Below are 19,530 nucleotides of genomic sequence, written 5' to 3'. Positions count from 1 at the left end.
AGCTGGAGATATGGTAACTCTAATAAGAGCCGCATTTCTATGAGCAAAGAGCCGCCTATGGCTCGAGAGCCGCAGGTTAGCCACCCTTGGGTAATAGTCTCATTTTTAACCACATAATCAGGGCTTGACAATTAGGGCAATCTACTTGCCTGTGGCGAGTAGATTTTAGCCCGGCATGGCGCTGCAGTGCGATCAGTGCATGCGCAGCACACCAAACCACGTGACTGGCGAGCAGGGCTCACCACCGCTTGTCAAGCCCTGCACATAATTATAAATCAATTGGAATATAAATATTGGACTTCCATTTCAGTATATAGTACATAGTAGAAACTAAGTCACTATCTGAATGAGATTTTAGATTGCACTGACTTCACTAGTGCTTTTTATGTCCATTGTAAAATAGGCAAATATCTAGGGACGTCAATGTACCCATTGGAAGACTTTGTGTACTCCACCTCCCCGGGGTACATGCACCCATAATTGAGAACCATTGCTCTAGACAACATTTCACTGGTCACAGGAATCCTCCTCTCTTGCTAGTCATAGGTAGTCAATGGTTCCTAGCTGCAGATGTAGGTTGTCTGCTAAATATGCAGCACTAGGCACAAGATACTCACGCTAGTTCTGAAATAAAAATACACTTGCTCTAGGGTCTTAAGCAGCATGATCAGTGGAGCAGATTCATCCCCAGATTTGCTGTGATTACATTGGACACAATAACCAGGGACTGCCTTTTTTGTCTGGCTCTTCTTCCCATCCCAGTCTGCCACTCCTCCTCTTTCCCCATCTCTCCCACACCCTGCTTACATCTCCCACCTAGTTCCTGATGTTTTCTACAGCCCAGTCCACCTAATAAGGAAAAAGGGCAGAGACAATGACATTCTCCTGAGACAGGTAATCTTGTCACTCTCACTGTATCACTCTCACTGTCACTCCAAGAATGGAACAGACTGGAGAGCAGGGACATGCACTGTCAGTGCAGAAGCTGCTAACTCACACAATTTACTTCACAGGACAGGAATTTCGTGGCACAGCGAGCACACCTAATGAACATCCCTGGCCCATAGCAGTGAAAAGGCTGCATTACAAAATAACTTGTGATTTTGAAGTCCAGGACACCTTACACAGGGGTAAAGATCCAGGAACAACACAGCTCTGCTGACATCTCTGTGGTCCCAGTTCCTCATGCACCTTTACGTTTTTTGTGCCACAGGGCACCATGTGGACTCCCAGGAAAAAAGGAGCAAACCACTAAGTAAGGCTTCCACTATCAAATGCAGCTCAGTGAGAAAGCCCTGGTCTGTACAAAATTTTCATCCAGACCAGGCTTGCCAACAGCAGTGCTGGGCCCCCCCATGTGCACACACTGGAAGATGAATGGGGAGACTAGCGACAGGTAAGCAGGTGGGAAAGGGAGAGGAGGCATGAGAAAAAATGGTGGCTACTGAGCACCCACTGGCAGCCCCCCTTAACAACTCTCCCTCCCCTCAGTGCCTCCTACCTGCCTGGATAGATGTTTTGCAGTGTCAGGAGGCATTGGGAGGAAGAGGGGGAAGAGGCGCACAGTGCTTGGAGGAGGCAGAACTGGGAAGGCAAGAGGCAGGGATGGGGCTGAGTGAGGGGTGGAGCCTTGGGGGAAGTGGGGATGGCACCAGGGCAGAGCCAGGGGGTGCATGCCCCAGCAGATTAGAATATATCCCGGGTCCCACACACCCTTAGGTGGCTGTGCAGGGCCATTTCTAGGGGCTCTGCAGCTTGCCTGGGTGATTTAAAAGGGCCCAGGGCTCGCATCAGTGGCTGGGGGTCCTTGGGCATCCTTCCTTGCTTTCTTTGGGGTGGGACAAACAGAGATCAGAATGGCCTCTTAAGAGTTCCAGATCACAAAAAGCCAATGGACGAGACACAGGGCTGTGATGAATGAGGCCTGGGTTATATTCCTAGTACTACCAATGGCCTGCAATTGACCCTGAGCAACTCACTTCAACTCCCTGCACTTCAGTTTTCCAGTCTGTAAATGGGGGTTGATACCAGCCTCCCTTGTAAAGTATTTTGCAATCTACCTCTTAAAAGAGCTGGTTGGCAACACTGCCTCCTACACACACCTGGGGGCCTATGAGGAAGTTACTCATCAGGTGTTCATGCGCTCAGAGAATCAGGGAGGAAAGGGAAACACTTGGCTCAGCAGACTGAGCTCCCTCCTTGCCCCATATTGTCTTTGTGGCTTCTCTGTTCCAGGGATTAGAGGCCCATTTCAGACATCTAGGATTGGGCAGAAGACTGACAATCTCTCCCTCCCTCCCACCACCCAATCTCAGCACAAATATTGGTTTAAAATAATGCTGGATGACATTTTAATGAGGAGCTACTGAAAAAACACATTAGTTGGCCTGCTATACCAAGGGGCAGCCTAGGGTTAATATGACAAGCAAACAAACACCTTCCTAATCAAGAGGAGGCCAGAAGAGAAGCTGAACAAACATTGCTGACTCCCTCCAATCACCTCCTGCCACATAACATCTCCAGACACCCACCACCCAGACCTGCACACCCGACTGACAGGCTCCCTCCCGCTCTCATGCAGTAAGGATCTGACTCATAGGAGTGCTGGTAAGACCTTCTGCCTAACTCCCCCAACCCCTGCTACCAATCCCCTCAACCCAACACTCACCCACAGCACTCTGGCTGTGTCTTCAGTATAAAAATGCACCCTTTTACCACCGAGACAGCTTTTTCACTGTCAAATCCCAATGGATGGTTAGTTTTTACCTGGATAGAATCATGTGAAGTAAATTTCAGGTGTGTGGGGGTAGTAAAGCGTTACTTCCACTATCTACATCAAAACAAAGCCACCTGTGACTTGTTCTCACTGTGACTTTACACTGAAAGGCCCAACTCCACGCAAACACACACACTTTTTTTTTAAACCAATGAACACAAAGTCGCTCACATTTTTCTGGTGAGTCCAAGACAAAAAAACAACAGGTGGAGACACCAGATGTGGGGAGCTGAAGGTGACAGCGAGACGAGGGTTGGAGTAATAAACAGCAGTCACAGCACACTGCCTGCCTAGCCATCACTGAGCATTACAGGCATCACAGCAGAAGCCAGTTTTGAGGAGCAGGTTACAGGGGCTTTGTGGTTCTTATAGGGAGTTCCTTCTACGGGCAACACAGAGTAAGAGCCGTGGGGCTGGGTTACTGCTCAACGGGCGATTACTCTCCCCACTAGTCTGCACAGGAACTGAACACTTTCATGGTTCTATCTGTAGGATAGTGGGGGAGAAAGAGTCAGAAACTAGCTGGGAATTTTACTGATCACTTCTTGCTCCCTGTCAAACTACACTGCAATGCCTCAGAAACTCTACTGGCCATCTTCTCCATTGCACCCCCAGCGCACACAGTCATCCTCACCAACTTCAGCATGTGTGCTTGTAAAGAGTCATCAGATAAGAACGTCCTCACTCCCTTCTGCCTAGGTGTCCCGCATGCAATGCAAGACACAGGCTGGCGCCAAAGAGCAGAGCATTCCACTGTCCCCATAGCTATGCACCAACCCCAGATGATGCAGCTCAGATAGTCAGGCTGCCTCAGCCTCTCAGTCCTCTCCTATCAGCTATGCTCTTTTCAATGCTCTGCCAGCAGCCCAAGATCAGTTCTCAGCCTGTTTAAAGGGATCCCAAACCGACTTAGTCCTTACATTTAAGTCTTGTAAAATGAAGGGTTTGACAACCCCAAGATCAATGGAAATGTTCTGGTACAATATTGGATTTCTTTAAACAAAGTCCAAAAATAAGTGTTTTGTATGAATTGAAACAATCGCCTGTTGTGTTTGCAACACCAACTTTGCTGCTTTGGGCTGGTGTGCGAGATCCAAAAAGCAAGAACGACTGATCCAATTCCACTCTTCAAGTGGTGTGAAGTGTAAAAACTGGGTAGGCAGCAGAGGTGGGGGAAGATGACCATTTAGTTTCTGTTTTAGTCATCTTAGGGCAGTGGTTTTCAACTTGTGACCTGTGAATCCACTGGGGTCTGCAGACTATGGCTAAGATTTTCAAAGGGCTCCGCAAAGAAAAAAGGATGAAAACTACTGTTTTAGTAGTTACTAGAGACGCAGGGAGGGAAGGACAGTCTTGTTTCTTAGCTATCAAAATGCCCCCTACAGAATTCCATGCAAAAGAGCAAAGGCAGGCATGGTGGAAGTTAGACCAGTTCCCTCAGCATGTTGGGTGTACTGCCAGGCCTGAGATGCAGGACATAGGGAAGCTAAAATGGACCTGAGCTGATGTTTTGTAGCAGCCTCCTGTGTTATGCCTCAGGGCCATCCCATCTCAGGGTACAACTTCCTGCTATGTAGCTGGAGGAAGAACACTCTTCCTTTGACTTCCCTTACTCCTTATGACTTCTGTAACCCTCATTTCAGAGTAAGAAGACTTCCAGCTCGACATTTATTTTGAAATAATGGCTTGCTGTGTAGCTCTATAGCGCGCACACTGGGATTTCAACAGTCACTGTTCACAAAAACTTTGTCCTACAGCCCAGCCATTTGATTTGCAGCTTCCTGGCTGGGCTCCAGCATTTTCCCCTAGCCGGACAGGAACAAGAGGGAAAAATTCCTGGCGCAATTCCATCTGGAGAGCTGTTTGTACCACTGTGACAACTGCCTAGTATGGATGCAATATGACCAGGATAAAGAGCAACAGAGCAGTATAGCTTTGCCTAGAACATTATAGCTGGACAAAGGCTGTGTATGAACAGCCATGTTTCCCATGAGGGACACTGGAAGGACTAGCTGAGAGCATGAAGGAAAGGTAACAGAGCCCTAGTCATTCAGCTGGTCAACTCACAAGCAACTGAAAATAGAGACCAACACAAAAGCAATGGGTCTCCCTGTGACATGGCATAGTGACAACCCCTGCTACGGCTCCTAGTTGAACCACAGTACAAGGAAACGGCTCAAGAATGCCAAAGAAAAGGGAGCTTCAGAGAGCCTAGATGTCTTTGTCCCGCACTCCCATCGGATGAATTCCCTGTGAGATTATCAGCTCTTCATGGCAGGGGCTTTTTTTTTTTTTTTTTTTTAAAAAGGAAAAAGGAATTCCCGGCTGCACGGAACGACTTTCACTTTGTTATTTCCTGGGACCCATTAGCATACTGGATGCACTGATGGCACACAGGCAATAATAAACCACCAGGCAGGTCATGCAGCCAGAGGCTCATGTCCCCCTGGACACCGCTTCCTTCCCCCCAGAGGTCAGTTTACACTTGTGTGCAGCAGGGTGGCATTGTGACGAAAGTTGCATGCACTAGAAGCTTCAGCTCTAAGAGGCTCCATATCAACAGCAAGCAAACTTTGCTAGCACAACAGAGCAGCTCTGACCTGCTCCATTCCCCAGTGCAACAGCTCAGCAAGGATTCAGCTGAAGGACTAAGAGTTCACCCTGGGATCTTGTTGCCTCCCCTTGTCCATGACCTGTCCTCCCTGCCTTTTAACCAGCATGGTGGGGTGAGATACACGCTCAGATTATACCCAGTGTGCCAGATATTCACTCCCTTCCCCAAAGTCCTCGTTTCCTCCCCCTCCCCCAAACACCACCACACAGAGGGAAGACATGAAACTAGGGGAGAGGAGGAGGAAGGGGAACGGATGGGAAAAGCCCTTGTGACCTGATCCGACGCAGAGGAGTCGCGTTTCTGCAGGTGAAGAGCCAGCGGCGGTGGCAGTGGAGGAGCAGAGCCAGCCCTGCTGCACAGATTAAGTCCTAGTTTGGAGAGCGAGGGCTCTGTTTATCCCTCCGCCTCCTCCCCATGCTGCAAACAGTGACAGTGCCTGTTAAAATAACTGACTGCACACTTCCTCTTCAAGCAGCCCCGAAGGCAAGCTCTCCAGGGAGGGGGCGGGGGGAGAGAGAGACTCTCACTGCCTTGTAACTCTCAGGACCCCCCCCCCCGCCACACACACACAGGAGTGCAAAGATACTTTACTGGGCTGAAACTCAAGCTCAAGGTAGAGAATGATCTCTCAGAGCTCTGTATCTAAGGTGGGGACAAGCTGCCTGGGCACGACTACTCCCCATGTTCAAGGTTCCTCCCCAATTCATGCCCACTCTCATTAGCATCTATTTCTGACCCAATTGCAAGCTGCTACGTGCTCCAAGCATCCCCTGAAAATACACATAGCAAAAGGTTGCAGACACCCCAGTACCAGCTTGGATAACTGTCCTCATTTCCCCAGTAACCCTCATTTCCCCAGTAACCCTCATTTCTCTCTCCCATGTGTTCATGCCATTTGGCCAGAGCACTGACATGCCTGCAGCCAATCACTCCGGTAAATGTCACCCTCCCAGTTCATTTCCTTCCCTTTGTTTATAGCTTTTCTAGTTAAACAGACTTAGTCACATTGGCTTCCAGTTATAGGCACACTCCATTCATAGGGAGAGCCCCTACCCCTGCATTCAGTGACTGTGCTGCCTTCCCTGTGTGCAGTGAAGTTGCTGTTGCATTCAGATGTGATTTCATGGAGTAACATCCCCCCGCCGCCCTCAGGCATTACGTTGGGGTAGAGGCTGGCGGAGGGCAGGGATCTTCTTGAGCCCAGGCAGTGACACAGACAGGTGGGAGTGGGGGATGATGTGGAAGAGATTTCCTGCTCACTTAGGATTTAATCGTTTTTTACAACACTAAATGCAGTTTTCCTGAAAGGTGTCAAATTGGCAGCCCTGTAGACAGAGGCCTATGTTTTACCGCTGGTCAAGTACAGCATCCTGCATCCCCACCTGAGACACCCCCGTTAGGCGCAAGCAGTGCCACAGCTCATTCGATTCTCGGTTCTGCTGGGTCTATCAACAAGGAGGGAAACTAGTGTCCCGGCTAGGGTGGTATGAGGTGTGCTGTGGATTGAAACAGCATTTCAGACATCAGCTAAAGAGCAAGCATCAGATGGGAACAGCCTTTGGTCACTACTGACATTTACTGAACTAGAACCAGTAGCCTAGAGGCAAAAGGCTCCATGTATCCAATTCACCAGTCCCTGAGCCTGCCTGTCTCCTTGATCAGGGTCCAGACTGGAATCAGTGTCCTCCAGGGTGACAGCCCTTCATCCATCAGTGTTCACTCGAGCCTATCAGTTCTTCAGGATTCTCTCTTGTGGCCTGTAGAAGTGTGATTGTGCTTTGCCTATATGCTGAATATGTCCACCCGCAACATCCAGAAAGTACTCTGGGAGAGAGTATAGAGAATGCAAGGGCTGCATGAAGTTACCTGTTATTGACATTTTGTACACACACACCCTCCGCAAGCTCCTTCATGCTGCTCTCTACCTACAGGGCTCCCTCCCAATTTTCATCTGACCCACTGTCACTGACATACAAGAGCAACAGACCACTGGGATAAGAAGGGGCCATTTCAGCAGTCGTTTTGCAGAACAGAGTGGCACTGAGGACTCACTCTCCCCACGATAGCTGTAAGAAGTGAGTTAGTGGTTGCTGTTATTTAAGATAAAACCACTTATTACAAGAGCCTCTGGAAATGCCCACAGTTGTACTGAGTCTGTGTGTGATCCTGCTGTTGAGACCATGTCCACTCATACCTTGTTTCTTTTCTCGGTTTGTCCCCTCACCTCACCATGTCATATCTAAAATTAGAGAGAGAGCTTTCTGCACTTGTTTGAACGGCACTCAGCACACTTTGGGGGCTGACATATTCATAACTACTAAATGTCAAATGTGCTTTCTGCCAGAGCAACAGTGTCAAGTACTGGGCCAGCTGCCTTACTGCTGATGGGTATCTAGAAAGCAGCTCACAGGAAACCATTAACCAGAGGAGAGCCGGGGACCAAAGGCTGAGCAGCAGCTACGGTTACATGCAACTACATATCCTGACAAGAGCTTAGTCACTGCAAAGGGAACAAACACTCTTAAAGCAGCAGCAGGAGATGCTGGTAGGATGAAACATTAGCCATTCTTCAACTCGGCAGTACACAACTGCCGCTTTTGCAGCGAATTAGGCTGTTTTCAGCTCTGTTTTTGCTTTGCTGGCCCGGAAGTGAAACAGAGTTGTGAAGAAGCCCCAAGGAGGGAGGGGAAAAACAGCAGGGAACCTGTGCTCAACTCCCTCTCCACTAAAGCCCAGCTCGCACACAAGGGAGGGATTGGTCTTCCTCCTAATTGCTGCATAAACGCAATCACTTACATCTGCCCTTCTGATGCCAAAAGGCATTTGCAGAGAGCTCTTGCAAGGAAGGGCCTCACAGAAAGCAGGCCTTGATCACACACAGAGGTCCACTCCACTCCCCTACAACCCCTTTTCCTGACAGTTCACCCCCAGTCCATTTCAGGCTCCTGGCCATTTCCTGAACCAAGCCACTTGCTGACCCTTCTTGATTCACCTAGTGGGAGGGGGAAGGGAGGATTATTTTTTTCAATGTATTTTTTAAGACATAAAAACGGAGATGTATTTGGCCTTCATTGTTCTCAAATGTCAGTGAGATGCCAGGTCAGGGGGCTTGGGTGCAGCAGCAGCACAGATCATTCTAGGTCTCCAACTTACGCAGTGATGTTCACCCTGCAGAGATCAGCCAGAGGCACTTGTGTCCTGCTGACACACTGCACATCTCCAGGCCCAGCGGCTCTGAAAGCCTTTGGGGAGAACAGAGGCTCCTTGTGACATCAATTCCTGTTTCTCAACTATGTCATGAGCAAACTTCCTGTTTTGGGCCTGCAGGAGCTGGGCATGCAGATGAAAATACATCTGCCCTAGGAGGGGATGCTCAGCTCCATGTGGGTTCTGCCCAACCCCTGCTGAGGTAAGAACAAACCGTGTTCCACTTCCTAGGTACCAGGAAAAAGCCAAGGAGCCAAAGCCTACTACGTGGACCCATCTAGTGCTCCAAAGTTCCTTCATAGTCAGGGGATTCTCAGAGGCCATTGTGGAATAACTGAGGGTCTCGTTCACATTGCAACACAGAGCAAGGACTGAAAGAGCCACAAAGACTGAGCATCCCTCTCCAGTGCGGTTCCAAAGGAAAAAGAGAACTCTTGCACTGACTCAACAATGCAAATCTCTTTCTGAAGTCCACATATATGAAAGACTAACCCCACGTGCAGCATGGAGAGGGGAAACTAAAGGGCTCTCTCGCCTTCTATCTTGCTGTCACCAGTTTCAGTCTGATGCATTCAAGCAGAAGCCACAGATCTCAGCAATGATCCTCCAAAAGGCTGTTCCCCCTGCACCACCGTCGCACAGCCCTGACTCAAGTTTTCCAAGCAACTGAGCTTGGGCTCCGTTCGGGGAAATGTGCCTGTAACCACAGAGCCAGCAGCAGTTCCTGCAGGTGCCCAGACAGCTGGCAGGGTGGGTTGTGAAAAGGAAAGAGGACATGGAGAGCTAGAAATCAATGGCACTTCTGAAAAATCAGGCCCCAAAGCAACTTGCCCAAAGCCATACGGGAAGTCCATGGCAGAGCCAGGAAATGAAACTCAGGCTTCCCGGGTCCCAGTCCCATGCTTTAACCACAAGCCTAAGCACAGCATGCGTTGGCCCATGCCCAGGAGGAGTTTCCATCCTGGTTAATGTAACTGTGGATGTTATGCACGTAAGCATCTAACCCTATTTTTAATCTTTGGTGTCACTTATAACTTGTGGCAGTGAGGTCAGCAGGTAAAGCATAAATATTAATTCCTTTTAGCAGGTTTGAATTTGCTGCCTTTCCCAAAGCATCCACTTGTTCTTACATTATGAGAAAGGGTCAATAGGAACAATTTCCCTTCTCCAGACTGTTCATTATTCTGTGTACCTGTGTCATGCCCCTCTTATTTTTCTCCTCTTTAAACTTGCCAAGCTTTGTCTATACATTAAACTCCAAAATGCAGCCACAGCAGCATGGTCACAGTAAGAGCTCTCCCAGTAGGGTTGCCAGATGGTTTCAGAAAAAAATACTGAAAAAACACCCCTGAGAGTTGTTAGGGAAAAAAACCAACATGGCCCCTTTAAAAAACTGCGTGGTGAGCCCTCACAGGCTGCCGGCGGCCACCCACCATCTTGCCTCCCTGCGCGGGGCTGGACAGCTCCCCTGCAGAACCCAGTAAGCACTAGGGTTGCCAGGCTGCCTCCGTATTGAGCTGGACAGCCTGCGATTTTCACCGCCTGTCTGGGAAAAAAAAATAAATCAGAAAGTACCGATCATTTTAGGTGTCCAGTATTTTCTGCCTTTTTTTCCCTTTTTTAACTGGACAGGAGGCAAAAATACCAGACTATCTGGTTCAATACTGGATACCTGGCAATCCTATCTCCCAGCGCTGAAGGGAAGCCAACTCCACAAGGGGGAAGCAGCTGATATAGCACTGTCCACACTGCCGCTTTATAACACTGCAACTAGCTACGCTTGGGAGGGGATCGGGGTGCGTATGTACTCCTGAGTGAGAAAGTTACAGCACAGTAACTTGCCAGTGTAGGCAAACCCTCATTCTCAGTCTCTCTTCACATACAACTTTCCCCAGGCCACTAGTCTTTTTACGGACACTCTCTCTAGCCTGTCTCTCTTGCTGTGCTGTTCTTTTGGAGACTAGGTGACCAGAATTCCAAGCAAGGAGGTAACACTCATTTGTAGAATGGCATAAAGACACTTGGCTACTGGCTCAGGTTTTTGCCTACCACTTGTGGATACTGCCTTTGCCCACAGTAAGATGACTTAGCTAGTGCCTCCAAACCCAGACTGCTGCCTTTGTTCACTCGTTTCCAGCACTGCTGGGGAAAAGCATTCTGGGAGCCCCAGTCTAGGAGAGCAATCCAAACATCAGGCATCAGTGTCTCAGTGGCTGCGTGGATGTTGCAAGTACAGTTACTAAAGAGTTAATGTACACATTAATGGGACCCAAAAACCTCTGTCAGCATGGAAGCCAGTTAGCTAGCTAATGGCTTCTTTTGGCTATGTATTTGCCCAGAGGGGGCAGGCCTGAGTGTCAGGGAATGGGGCCAGAGCTAATGGGGAAATGCTATCGATCTCACTCATTCCACTCCATGCCAGAACTAAATAATCCTTTGTGCAGACTCTGCTGAGCCTCCTCTCAGAGGAGTCATTTTAAAAAGCTAAATAATCTGCCTCTTTAACTGGACTAAGATGAGCATGTGTTAGAACAGTCTCCAAACATTTGGAGGGGTAGATTTCCAAGGAGGGAGATGACTTAGGAGAAACCTGGGGCAGATTTTGGAGCATGAGACGAAAGGACAATGGGTTGGCTTGGAAAGCTTCGATTTTTGTTAGTAAATGTTGATTTCACTGTATACACACAAACCGATCAAAAATATTTTCACTGATAATAATCAAAACATACCGAGGCGAAGAAAAATGCAACAGGAGAGCTTAGCATAGTTTGATTTAAGGCTAACATTTGGATATATGCTATGGGCGGTGTGATTTAATGGTAATACAGCTTTAACTTTCTGAACTCAACATTTACTATCATTGCATGATATCTGCCTGGTGCCTCCCACCCATCATCCGTAACTTCCTGTAACTGTGAACATTTAGATTAATAAAAATTAAGGAAAATGCTTAAAAACAAACATTCACGTCAGGAACCAAAATAATGAAAAATAAAGTCAAATCAAATTTGCCTGGTCTACTAACTAGACTGAGCTCTGGAGAAATGTCCCAATAGCAAGATGGGCAAGTCCAGGGACTCATCTGGTGAGAGTCCATCACTGGCCAGAGATGGCAGAGTTGGGCTGCACAAAGCACCAGAAAACTGTGCTGTGGGAGTAAAGCTGCACTGAGCCCAGGAGAGCTATCCTCCATTTCAAATTCCTCTAAGACTTCCACACAGAAGAGTGCCCACATCCGGTAGCACTTCCATTTCCTTCCAAACCTCTTCACTCCACCTCACAGAGATTTGGGGCTCACTCCACTGTCCCCCAGCGTATCCTGGCCACACTGCTCTACCCAAAAGTTTTTCAAGAAGCCTCAAACTGAGCAGTGAATTGCTTACATCTCTGCCCGATTAAGCCTTTGGTATCTCCACTTACCACTGATCTATCGCCCACCAGGCAAGGCATTGAGGAAAGAGCAGGAAACATGGACACCAGGGATCATTGTGCAGAGAGGGTGGCACAAGCACAAAAACCAGAAAACAGACAGTCAGAGCAGCCGCTACACTCTCCAGTGAGTCTGCAGCACCCAGCACAGCAGGCACAATGGCAGCCGCTGAGTGCTACAATAATACAGAACAATTAAAGAGAATGTGTGACCAGGACCTGAATACACCCCATTAGCTCACCCATGGCATCTGCCCTCAGAACTCACCTAAATAGGTCCTGTCCCTCTTTAACGAGGGGAGATGTTTGGAGTCTCACTCCTGGGGCCAGCCTGCCTAACACCAGACATGGCCTGACCCATCCATCTGACATGCTCAGGCTCTCCTGAAGGTTGGCATGACCGAAATGCCCTCCCACAACCCCTGGGACAGTCTTGTTTAGATCAGTAGCTCACAACCTTTCCTCCTACTGTATCCCTTTTAGGAATCTGGTTTGTCTTGCATAGCCCCAAGTTTCCCCTCACTTAAAAGCTACTTGCTTTCAAAGTCTGACAAAAACGCAGAAGTGTCACAGCATATTATGACTGAAATATTGCTGTCTTGTTTTTACCATATAATTATAAATCAATCAAAATATAAACACTGTACTTACATTTCAGTGAATAGTCTACAGAGCAGCATAAATGTGTCACTGTATGAAATGTTAGTTCATAATGACTTTAGTAGTGCTTTTATGTAGCTTATTATAAAACTAGGCAAAAATCTAGAAGAACTAATGTACCCTCTGGAAGACCTGGTTGACAACCACCAGTTTAGATCATCTACCAGTCTTGGGTGTTTTTAGAGCTCTGGTTGGCATGGTTCTAGGCACTATGGATCATGCACCTAGGACTTTTAGGAAGGGGAGTGAGAAGCAGGGATGTTAGCTATCATGTAATTGAATAGTCATGTAACTGCATGAAATCTTAGCAGTTACATGACTATTTGATAGTCCCCAGGGGTGGGGCCGGCAGCCAGTGCACTCCCGGCCCCCTCCCAAGGGAGCTCCCTGACACCCTTGCTGCTGCCTCTGTATCCGAGGCAGAAGCACGGGGTGGCTGGTGGGAGCCAGGCCATGAGGGGAGCCAGTTTAAAAACTAGCTTCTCATGCAGACCAGCTGCTGCTGCCCTGCACTGCTGCCTCTGACAGACAGCAGCCCCTGTCCGCAGGGGTCTGAGCTCCCTGTGGACAAAAGCTGCTACTGCAGACCAGCCTCTGTCCACAGCAGGTTCAGGCTTGCTGCTGACAGAGGCTGCTTCATAGGAGGTGGAACAGCCCCTGCCCACAGGGAGGTTAATCCCCCCCGCAGACAGGGGCTGCTGCTACTGCAGACCAGCCTCTGTCTGCAGTGGGCCCAGGTTCGCCACAGACAGGCTACTTCATAGCAGCTTCCTCTGTTCCCTCCAACCACTGTGCTGCTGCCTCTGATGGGGGTGAGGGGGGAAGTGACACTGGAGAGCTGGTACTGGGGGAACTTGCTTTTAAACCTCCATAGGTAGTAGCAAATGGGGGAGGGTAGGCGGGTCTGCAGAGCCGGCATGTGCAGGGAGCCTGCTTATCGGCTGTGTATTGGCTCCAGCAGGGGGAGGCAGATTCAGAGCTTGTGGGGAGCCAGCTTCTCGGGGCACTGGCTCCTGCTCCCTTACCCCACAGTGTGTGTAGCTGACAAGATTAACCAATTAGCCCAGGCTGACATTGGAAGTAAAGCCATCGACTACTCTGCTGTCCCCCACTTCTGCAGCAGGCAGAAGAAATGCTCACAGACAATGATGTGTCAGGACACAAGCTTCAGTGTAACAGAATACCCAGGACAAGGCTGCCACATAAGCAAATTTAAGTGCAGCACCGATTGCTGATCTCTGGACCAAGGTTAGTGACACACAAGGTAGAAAGGCAGCCCCTAGTCTTCAGGGGCTTTGTTTAGTGCAGACACAAGAAGGTTATGTTAGGCAAGAAACAGGCGGGAGGGAGGAGAGCTCTTGATCAGCGATGCTGCTACATCTGACAAAACTACACAGCCCAGACAAGCTAATAAAAATGCCACATACTTATACACTGCTGGCCTGTGCTTTATCCTCCTGGATCCCCAACGGCTGGGCAGGCTGCCCTGGAGGCAAGGGAGAGCCCCTTTGTGGGGCAGGTGGAGTCTAGGGACACAAAGAGAGTGGTCAGCAAACTCCACATTCCCGCACCTGCACAGCTTTCCCTCCCACCACAACAGCTACCTTGCCCTGTCACTCCAATCCTTAACAGCCAGCATGCTCAGGGCTCACTCTGATTGCACTCCCCTCACTGCCTGTACCACCACTCCTGGGAAGCTATGTGGAGGAAGCTCCATGGCCTGTGTTACACAGAAAGTCAGAGGAGACCATCACACTGGTGCCTTCTGGCCTTGGAATCGATGAGTCATTCCCGCAGCATGTCACTGGAGCCCATACCGCTACCCTGCTGTTATACCACATTACTAAATTCACTGTAGATACTGCGAAAGGCTACATCGAGGTAGGAAGGGAAAGGTCCCTGTTTCCATTGTAGAGCCAGCCCAGGCCAAACACAGAATTCAGTCAGGCCACTGCCGCCATCAGCCAGGACTATCCAGGAAGGTGTGGGCAGCAGAGCTGCCTTGTGCTCACCGCAACCAAACACAGGGGGTGAAGTCTGAATGTCTGCACCACTGACCCTCTGCATGTGATCCCATCACCTCTAGCCAGGGTGACAAGATGCGCTTCAGGTCCCACATGTACTGAATGCATGCACTCCTGGAAACACTGTGGGGACCTTAGGAACAGGGAGGCGGGGGGCAGGGGAGGGATTAGACCGTATTTCTTCTACATGCTGCTCCGTTGCTTCACAGCTCCTGTAGGCACAGCTCTGATAACAGAGTAGACGCAGTGAATGACTTTCACCACCAGGTGGCAGCAGAGCCCTCAGAGCAGCAAGAGTGCAGGGGCCTGTGTCAATGTGCTTCAAACTGCTTCCCCAGTGTGTGACCCAGATACTTTGACAATGCTGAGGGAGGAAAGTCAGGTGGTTGATCTGACAGCTGGCTCCTCCCCCCACCGCCACCCACAGCACCACACAGGCTCCTGTCCCTTGGCAGCCTTCACTCCAGCACTTTGGCTGCTAGTCACAGCTATGGATTTGAATTTCAAATCAATGGATAAAGGCACCTGACAAACTTTGCATGAACCAGAATGAAGCCTTGTTTAGTGAGGACAGCTGGGAAAGCAGGAGCCAAGATAGCTGCTCCCCACACTCCATGACAGCTCAACCAGCCCTCGGGAAAAGCAGTTACACTTCCACCCTAGCGAAGGGGCAGTGGGAACAGCATGCTGAGCCTTTGGTGAGCAGTGCATATCCTAACCAAATGAGCAGCCTGTGAGTGAAGTGGGCTCGTCACCACAGAAACAAGGTGGAAAAGCCTTCTTAGGTCCCACTTAGCCTGCTGCTTGCTCCCCACAACATTCAAATTAGAGTCCAAGTTTTCAGGCACGTGATGGCCTCACATAACGCAGTTGTACAACTGAGTCATTTCTGGTAGCCTCAGTCAAGGATTGTGACGTCTTCCTGACCCCTTTGTTTTCCGGGGCGGTGGGGGGGGCGGGCGGGCAGGGTTGAGGTGTACACAGAAACACAAGTCACCAATGAACAATAGTGTCTATAAAAAGCCCCTACCTGGGCTGACAGCTCCAATTCCAAGCTCTAAGCCTGAACGACATACCCTTGAAAGCAAGGTTTACAAGGCAGCCTCCAGCACAGCATGAGGCAGCTGCAGGACCACAGTGTTCCCCATCTTAAATGTGAAACACATTGCTCTGCTGCTCCTCCCTCTCCCACCATGTACCACACAGGCCAGGCCAGAGATACATTTCAGACTCTCTCGGGCAGCCTGGCAGCCCTCAGGGTGGGGCACGGTAACTGGGGGTACAGTGCCGTCAGATAGGTGACCACGTGCTCATCAGATCAGTGGGAAAGGCACACAGGTTCCTGTGCTGTGGAGCCAGCACCATGCCTATCCCACAGAGACTCCACAGCCCAGGAACCTGTGTGCCTTTCCCACTGATCTGATGAGCACATGGTCACCTATCTGAAGGCACTGTACCCCCAGTTACTATGTCCCCTACTGAAGGAGAAAGGAGGACGCTCATGGGTTAAAAGCACAGAAAAGAACCCGTGTCACATGCCCCTGGAAAACATGGAACAGCAAGACAGGCTCAGTGTGTGTGTGCTGGGGGAGAGGGATTCCTGCAGTTGCAAGGACTGCATAAGTAGATAGGTAGGTAGAAAGGCAGATGGATTTACAAGTGGAGTTAGCTGGTCATGACAGTGGGATAGCCCCTAACCAATAAGGCAGTGGTTCTTGAAGTGTGGCTGGCAGTCATCTCACAGGTGGGCCCCGGGTTTGCTCTCCCACCACAACGTGGAGCATACAATCGCACTCCAGCCATACACATCCCCTTGCAAGATTGGCGCACCAGTACCGGCTCCCGCTGTGGGGGGATGGGGAGCCTTGTGAGCCTGATTCAGTTTGTGGGGAAGGAATTGGCTCTGCGGCTGCTGCTGCTCCCCCTCCTCACTGGCTGGGGGAAGAGCAGCACAGGAAACCGCTCACCTGGAGGCTTTCGCTGCTGCTCCCATTGGCTGGAATCATGACCAATGGGAGCAGCAGGAAGCATGAAGCCAAGCAAGTGTCCCCCATCCTACTCATGCCCAGACCCTACATCCCCATTCCCCTCACGCACCCCTCCCGCCAAGACCCACCTCCACCCTGCTCCTGCACACTCCCTCCTTCCCAGACCCCCTATCTCCACCTTGCTCCTGCACCCTCCCATACAGATCCCCATCCCCTCAGCCTGCTCCTACATCCAACTTCACACACAGATCACACCTGCTCCAGCACCCAACCTTCCTCCCTCCCAGACTCCACACCTCCTCCTGCACCCATTTTGTCACCATGGATGGTTGGCTGGTGGGCCACAAAAAGGTCTGCATTGAGCGGGGCGGACTGCAGGCTAAAAAGTTTGAGAACCACTGCCCTAAGGGGAGCAAAATCCATGGAGAATTTCCTATGTTTCAACAGTCAGCTGAGTGCCTGCAGCAATGCTCCCAGGTGTGATGTGCTTTTTAATGGTGACCCCAGATTATGCAGTAAGAGGCATAAAGCAGCATCAGGTCAGCTCAAGGCACTGGTCATTGACGGCACTGACTAGAAGATAAGATACCAAATAATCTGATGGACAAGAACTTTCACACATAGTGGTCCAGCACATTCCCCTTCTCCTGAGGGCTACACAGGGAAGGGGAGGGGTCCCAACCAGCATCTGCACAGACCCCTGCTCCTTGAGTACTTCAGGCCTAATATCTGTTGAGGCTTGAGATTCGGCTGTGTGGGTAGTGTGAAGAATGAGCTCCCCAACGCGCAGTAGAGCATGCAGCACCAGGCTCCCTGGGCTCCGGAGCCAGACATCGGGAGAGGGAAGGAAAGCAGATGGGACCTAGGGGAAGGGAGGAAGGCTCCACACGCTGGAGCATCAACTCTACTGGATACACACAGTTGAACTGCACCTGGGCCATCTGTCACAGCAGAGCTTCAGCAGCGGGTGAGCAACAGGCTGTTTGTGGCACCAGCATTTCCTGTGGAGTCTCGCTGCACCACAGGAGGGGAAACCCCTTTGCAGTGAGGTGCACTGTTAGCTTCATGGACTTCCTGGGATAGAAGGCCATGGACTCCTGTGACTTCCAGCCCAGTGCAGCTGCCCTGGGAAGAGATGATTGCAGGCTAGCATTGGGTGCCCCTCCCCCCCAAAATGGACCTGGGTAAAGCCCCTTTGGAGCGAGGAGAAAACAAACCTGGACTGTATTTCCGTGCTCCAAGGGAATGGCATCTGGGCAGCATTTACCAGAACACATCTAAACGTGGGGTTGTGATCACCTTTGCACTGTGACTCAGGTCTGGCATTAGCTGCTGCTCCATAAGTCATTTGGGCAGAGCTGCATTAATAGCTCAGCAATGACCATTAGTGACAGCAGGGAATGGTCTGCAGGGCCCACAGAAGGTATTTTCAGTTGCCTTTATAAGCATGATGCAGCAGGCACATGCATGCACATGTGACTGCTCAAGACAGCTGGTGCGGGTTAATCTGGGATGTTTGAATAAATTCTAACAAGGCCATGTTCCAGTCCTACAGCATCACAATCAGGTCTTACCTCCTGGCCCCCCCTCCCTCCCGGAAAGCTTACAACCTCTGCCAAAGGTGAAGGATGCTCAACCTATTGGACCAACATCCCAATCATAGGGATAGACAAACAACTAGAGAGGCCTGCGAGGCTCTCTTCTCCCAGCAGATCTCTCATAGCAGGGAGATGTGCAAACCTAAGGCAGGCTCTCATCAGATGCAGAACCAGTGGTCATAAACCAAAGGTGGAAACAGTCACAAAACACAATCCAAAACCAGCAAGCAGTAACAGGAGAGGCAAGTCGTGGGCCCTTTCTCCTCGAGGGTCCACGCACGAAGGAACCAAAAAGTCCACATGATCCAGGACAAGAGGAGGCTTTTAATCAAAAAGCAACAAGGAGGAGTTGGGCCTGGGTACGGGAGAGTTAAGGAACCGTCAGGGAGCTACAGAGCTACCTACCACTGGGCATTAACCCCCAACAGAGGGGAAGCTCTGCTGAAGGCATAGACCGGGCTGTGTTTATAAAGCTTGCCATGCCAATGAAATATAAGCTGAGTGCAGGCATTTCACAGCAGTGTCTCACTGAATATACCCAGTAGAGGTAGAGAGAGAAGAGCCTCCATTCCCCATTCCTCTCTCTCTTCTGGGCTTTCAGCTCCCCTGCATGAGACAGTGGCCACCTGCACAGCAAGACCAGGCAGAATTCTCCCCCCCCCCCCTTTTTTTTTTTTTTTTTTTTAAGTAAAAGTGCTGAATTTTGGCTTGGTGAAGGGTGCCTGACTCAGAGCCCAGGAAATGGAGGCCTCTCCTCCCAGACTGGGGACAGCACAAGCAGCATACTTCCTACACACTCAACCTTCCTCTTAGCTAGATCTCAATGCTGAAGCAAGAGCCCTAGATCCATCAGTGGAAAGACTCAGCATTCTACAGCTGCTTCTGATCCATGTTGAGAAGTGTCTAAACAATCACTGCAGCCATCCAAGTTGCTTGTTTTGATGCTGAATTCAGTATAATTTACACCAGGGCTATGTGGCCCGCAGGCTGCATGCACAGTGTGGTTTGGATTTACATGGAGCTCAACACGTGGCCCCCAGGTAGGGATCCTTTGAACATGGCCTCCACTGGGAACACGCATCACAATGGCGAGGTGTCTCCCAGGCAGGGTGAACAATGAAAGACGCAAGCAGACGGACTGGCTGGAATAAACGGGTACAGCGTGTCAGTGCTTCTAGCCCCCAGGAAAGAGGTGTCAGGAGCACTGGAGCATTGTGGGAAGTGCAGGCTGCTT

The 19,530-nt window shown here is 50.1% G+C and overlaps 1 protein-coding gene across 9 annotated transcripts in view; it reads right to left on the bottom strand.

The window, feature by feature from the left end:
• DGKZ (diacylglycerol kinase zeta) overlaps positions 1-19,530 on the bottom strand; it is an 89,253-nt gene that overhangs the window by 57,581 nt on the left and 12,142 nt on the right. For 2 of the 9 annotated variants that reach the window (XM_075927586.2, XM_075927588.2), the window contains exon 1: positions 5,664-5,885. The exons of 3 other annotated variants lie outside the window; for them this stretch is intronic. Coding sequence is in view for 1 of the 6 variants with exons in the window: in XM_089778562.1 (XP_089634688.1) it covers positions 14,114-14,212 (99 nt within the window). In the remaining 5 variants the exon portion in view is untranslated. Of the gene's footprint in view, positions 1-5,663; positions 5,898-14,113; positions 14,213-19,530 lie in introns of those variants that run through there. 4 more of the 9 variants (XM_089778562.1, XM_089778559.1, XM_089778561.1 and 1 more) reach the window with 4 other exon arrangements.

This window comes from Pelodiscus sinensis, chromosome 5, assembly GCF_052426305.1.
Source record: "Pelodiscus sinensis isolate ZL-2025 chromosome 5, ASM5242630v1, whole genome shotgun sequence".
NCBI lineage: Eukaryota > Metazoa > Chordata > Testudines > Trionychidae > Pelodiscus > Pelodiscus sinensis.
Note: the sequence above shows the minus strand (reverse complement) of the source record. Positions and strands in the feature narration are given on the sequence as shown.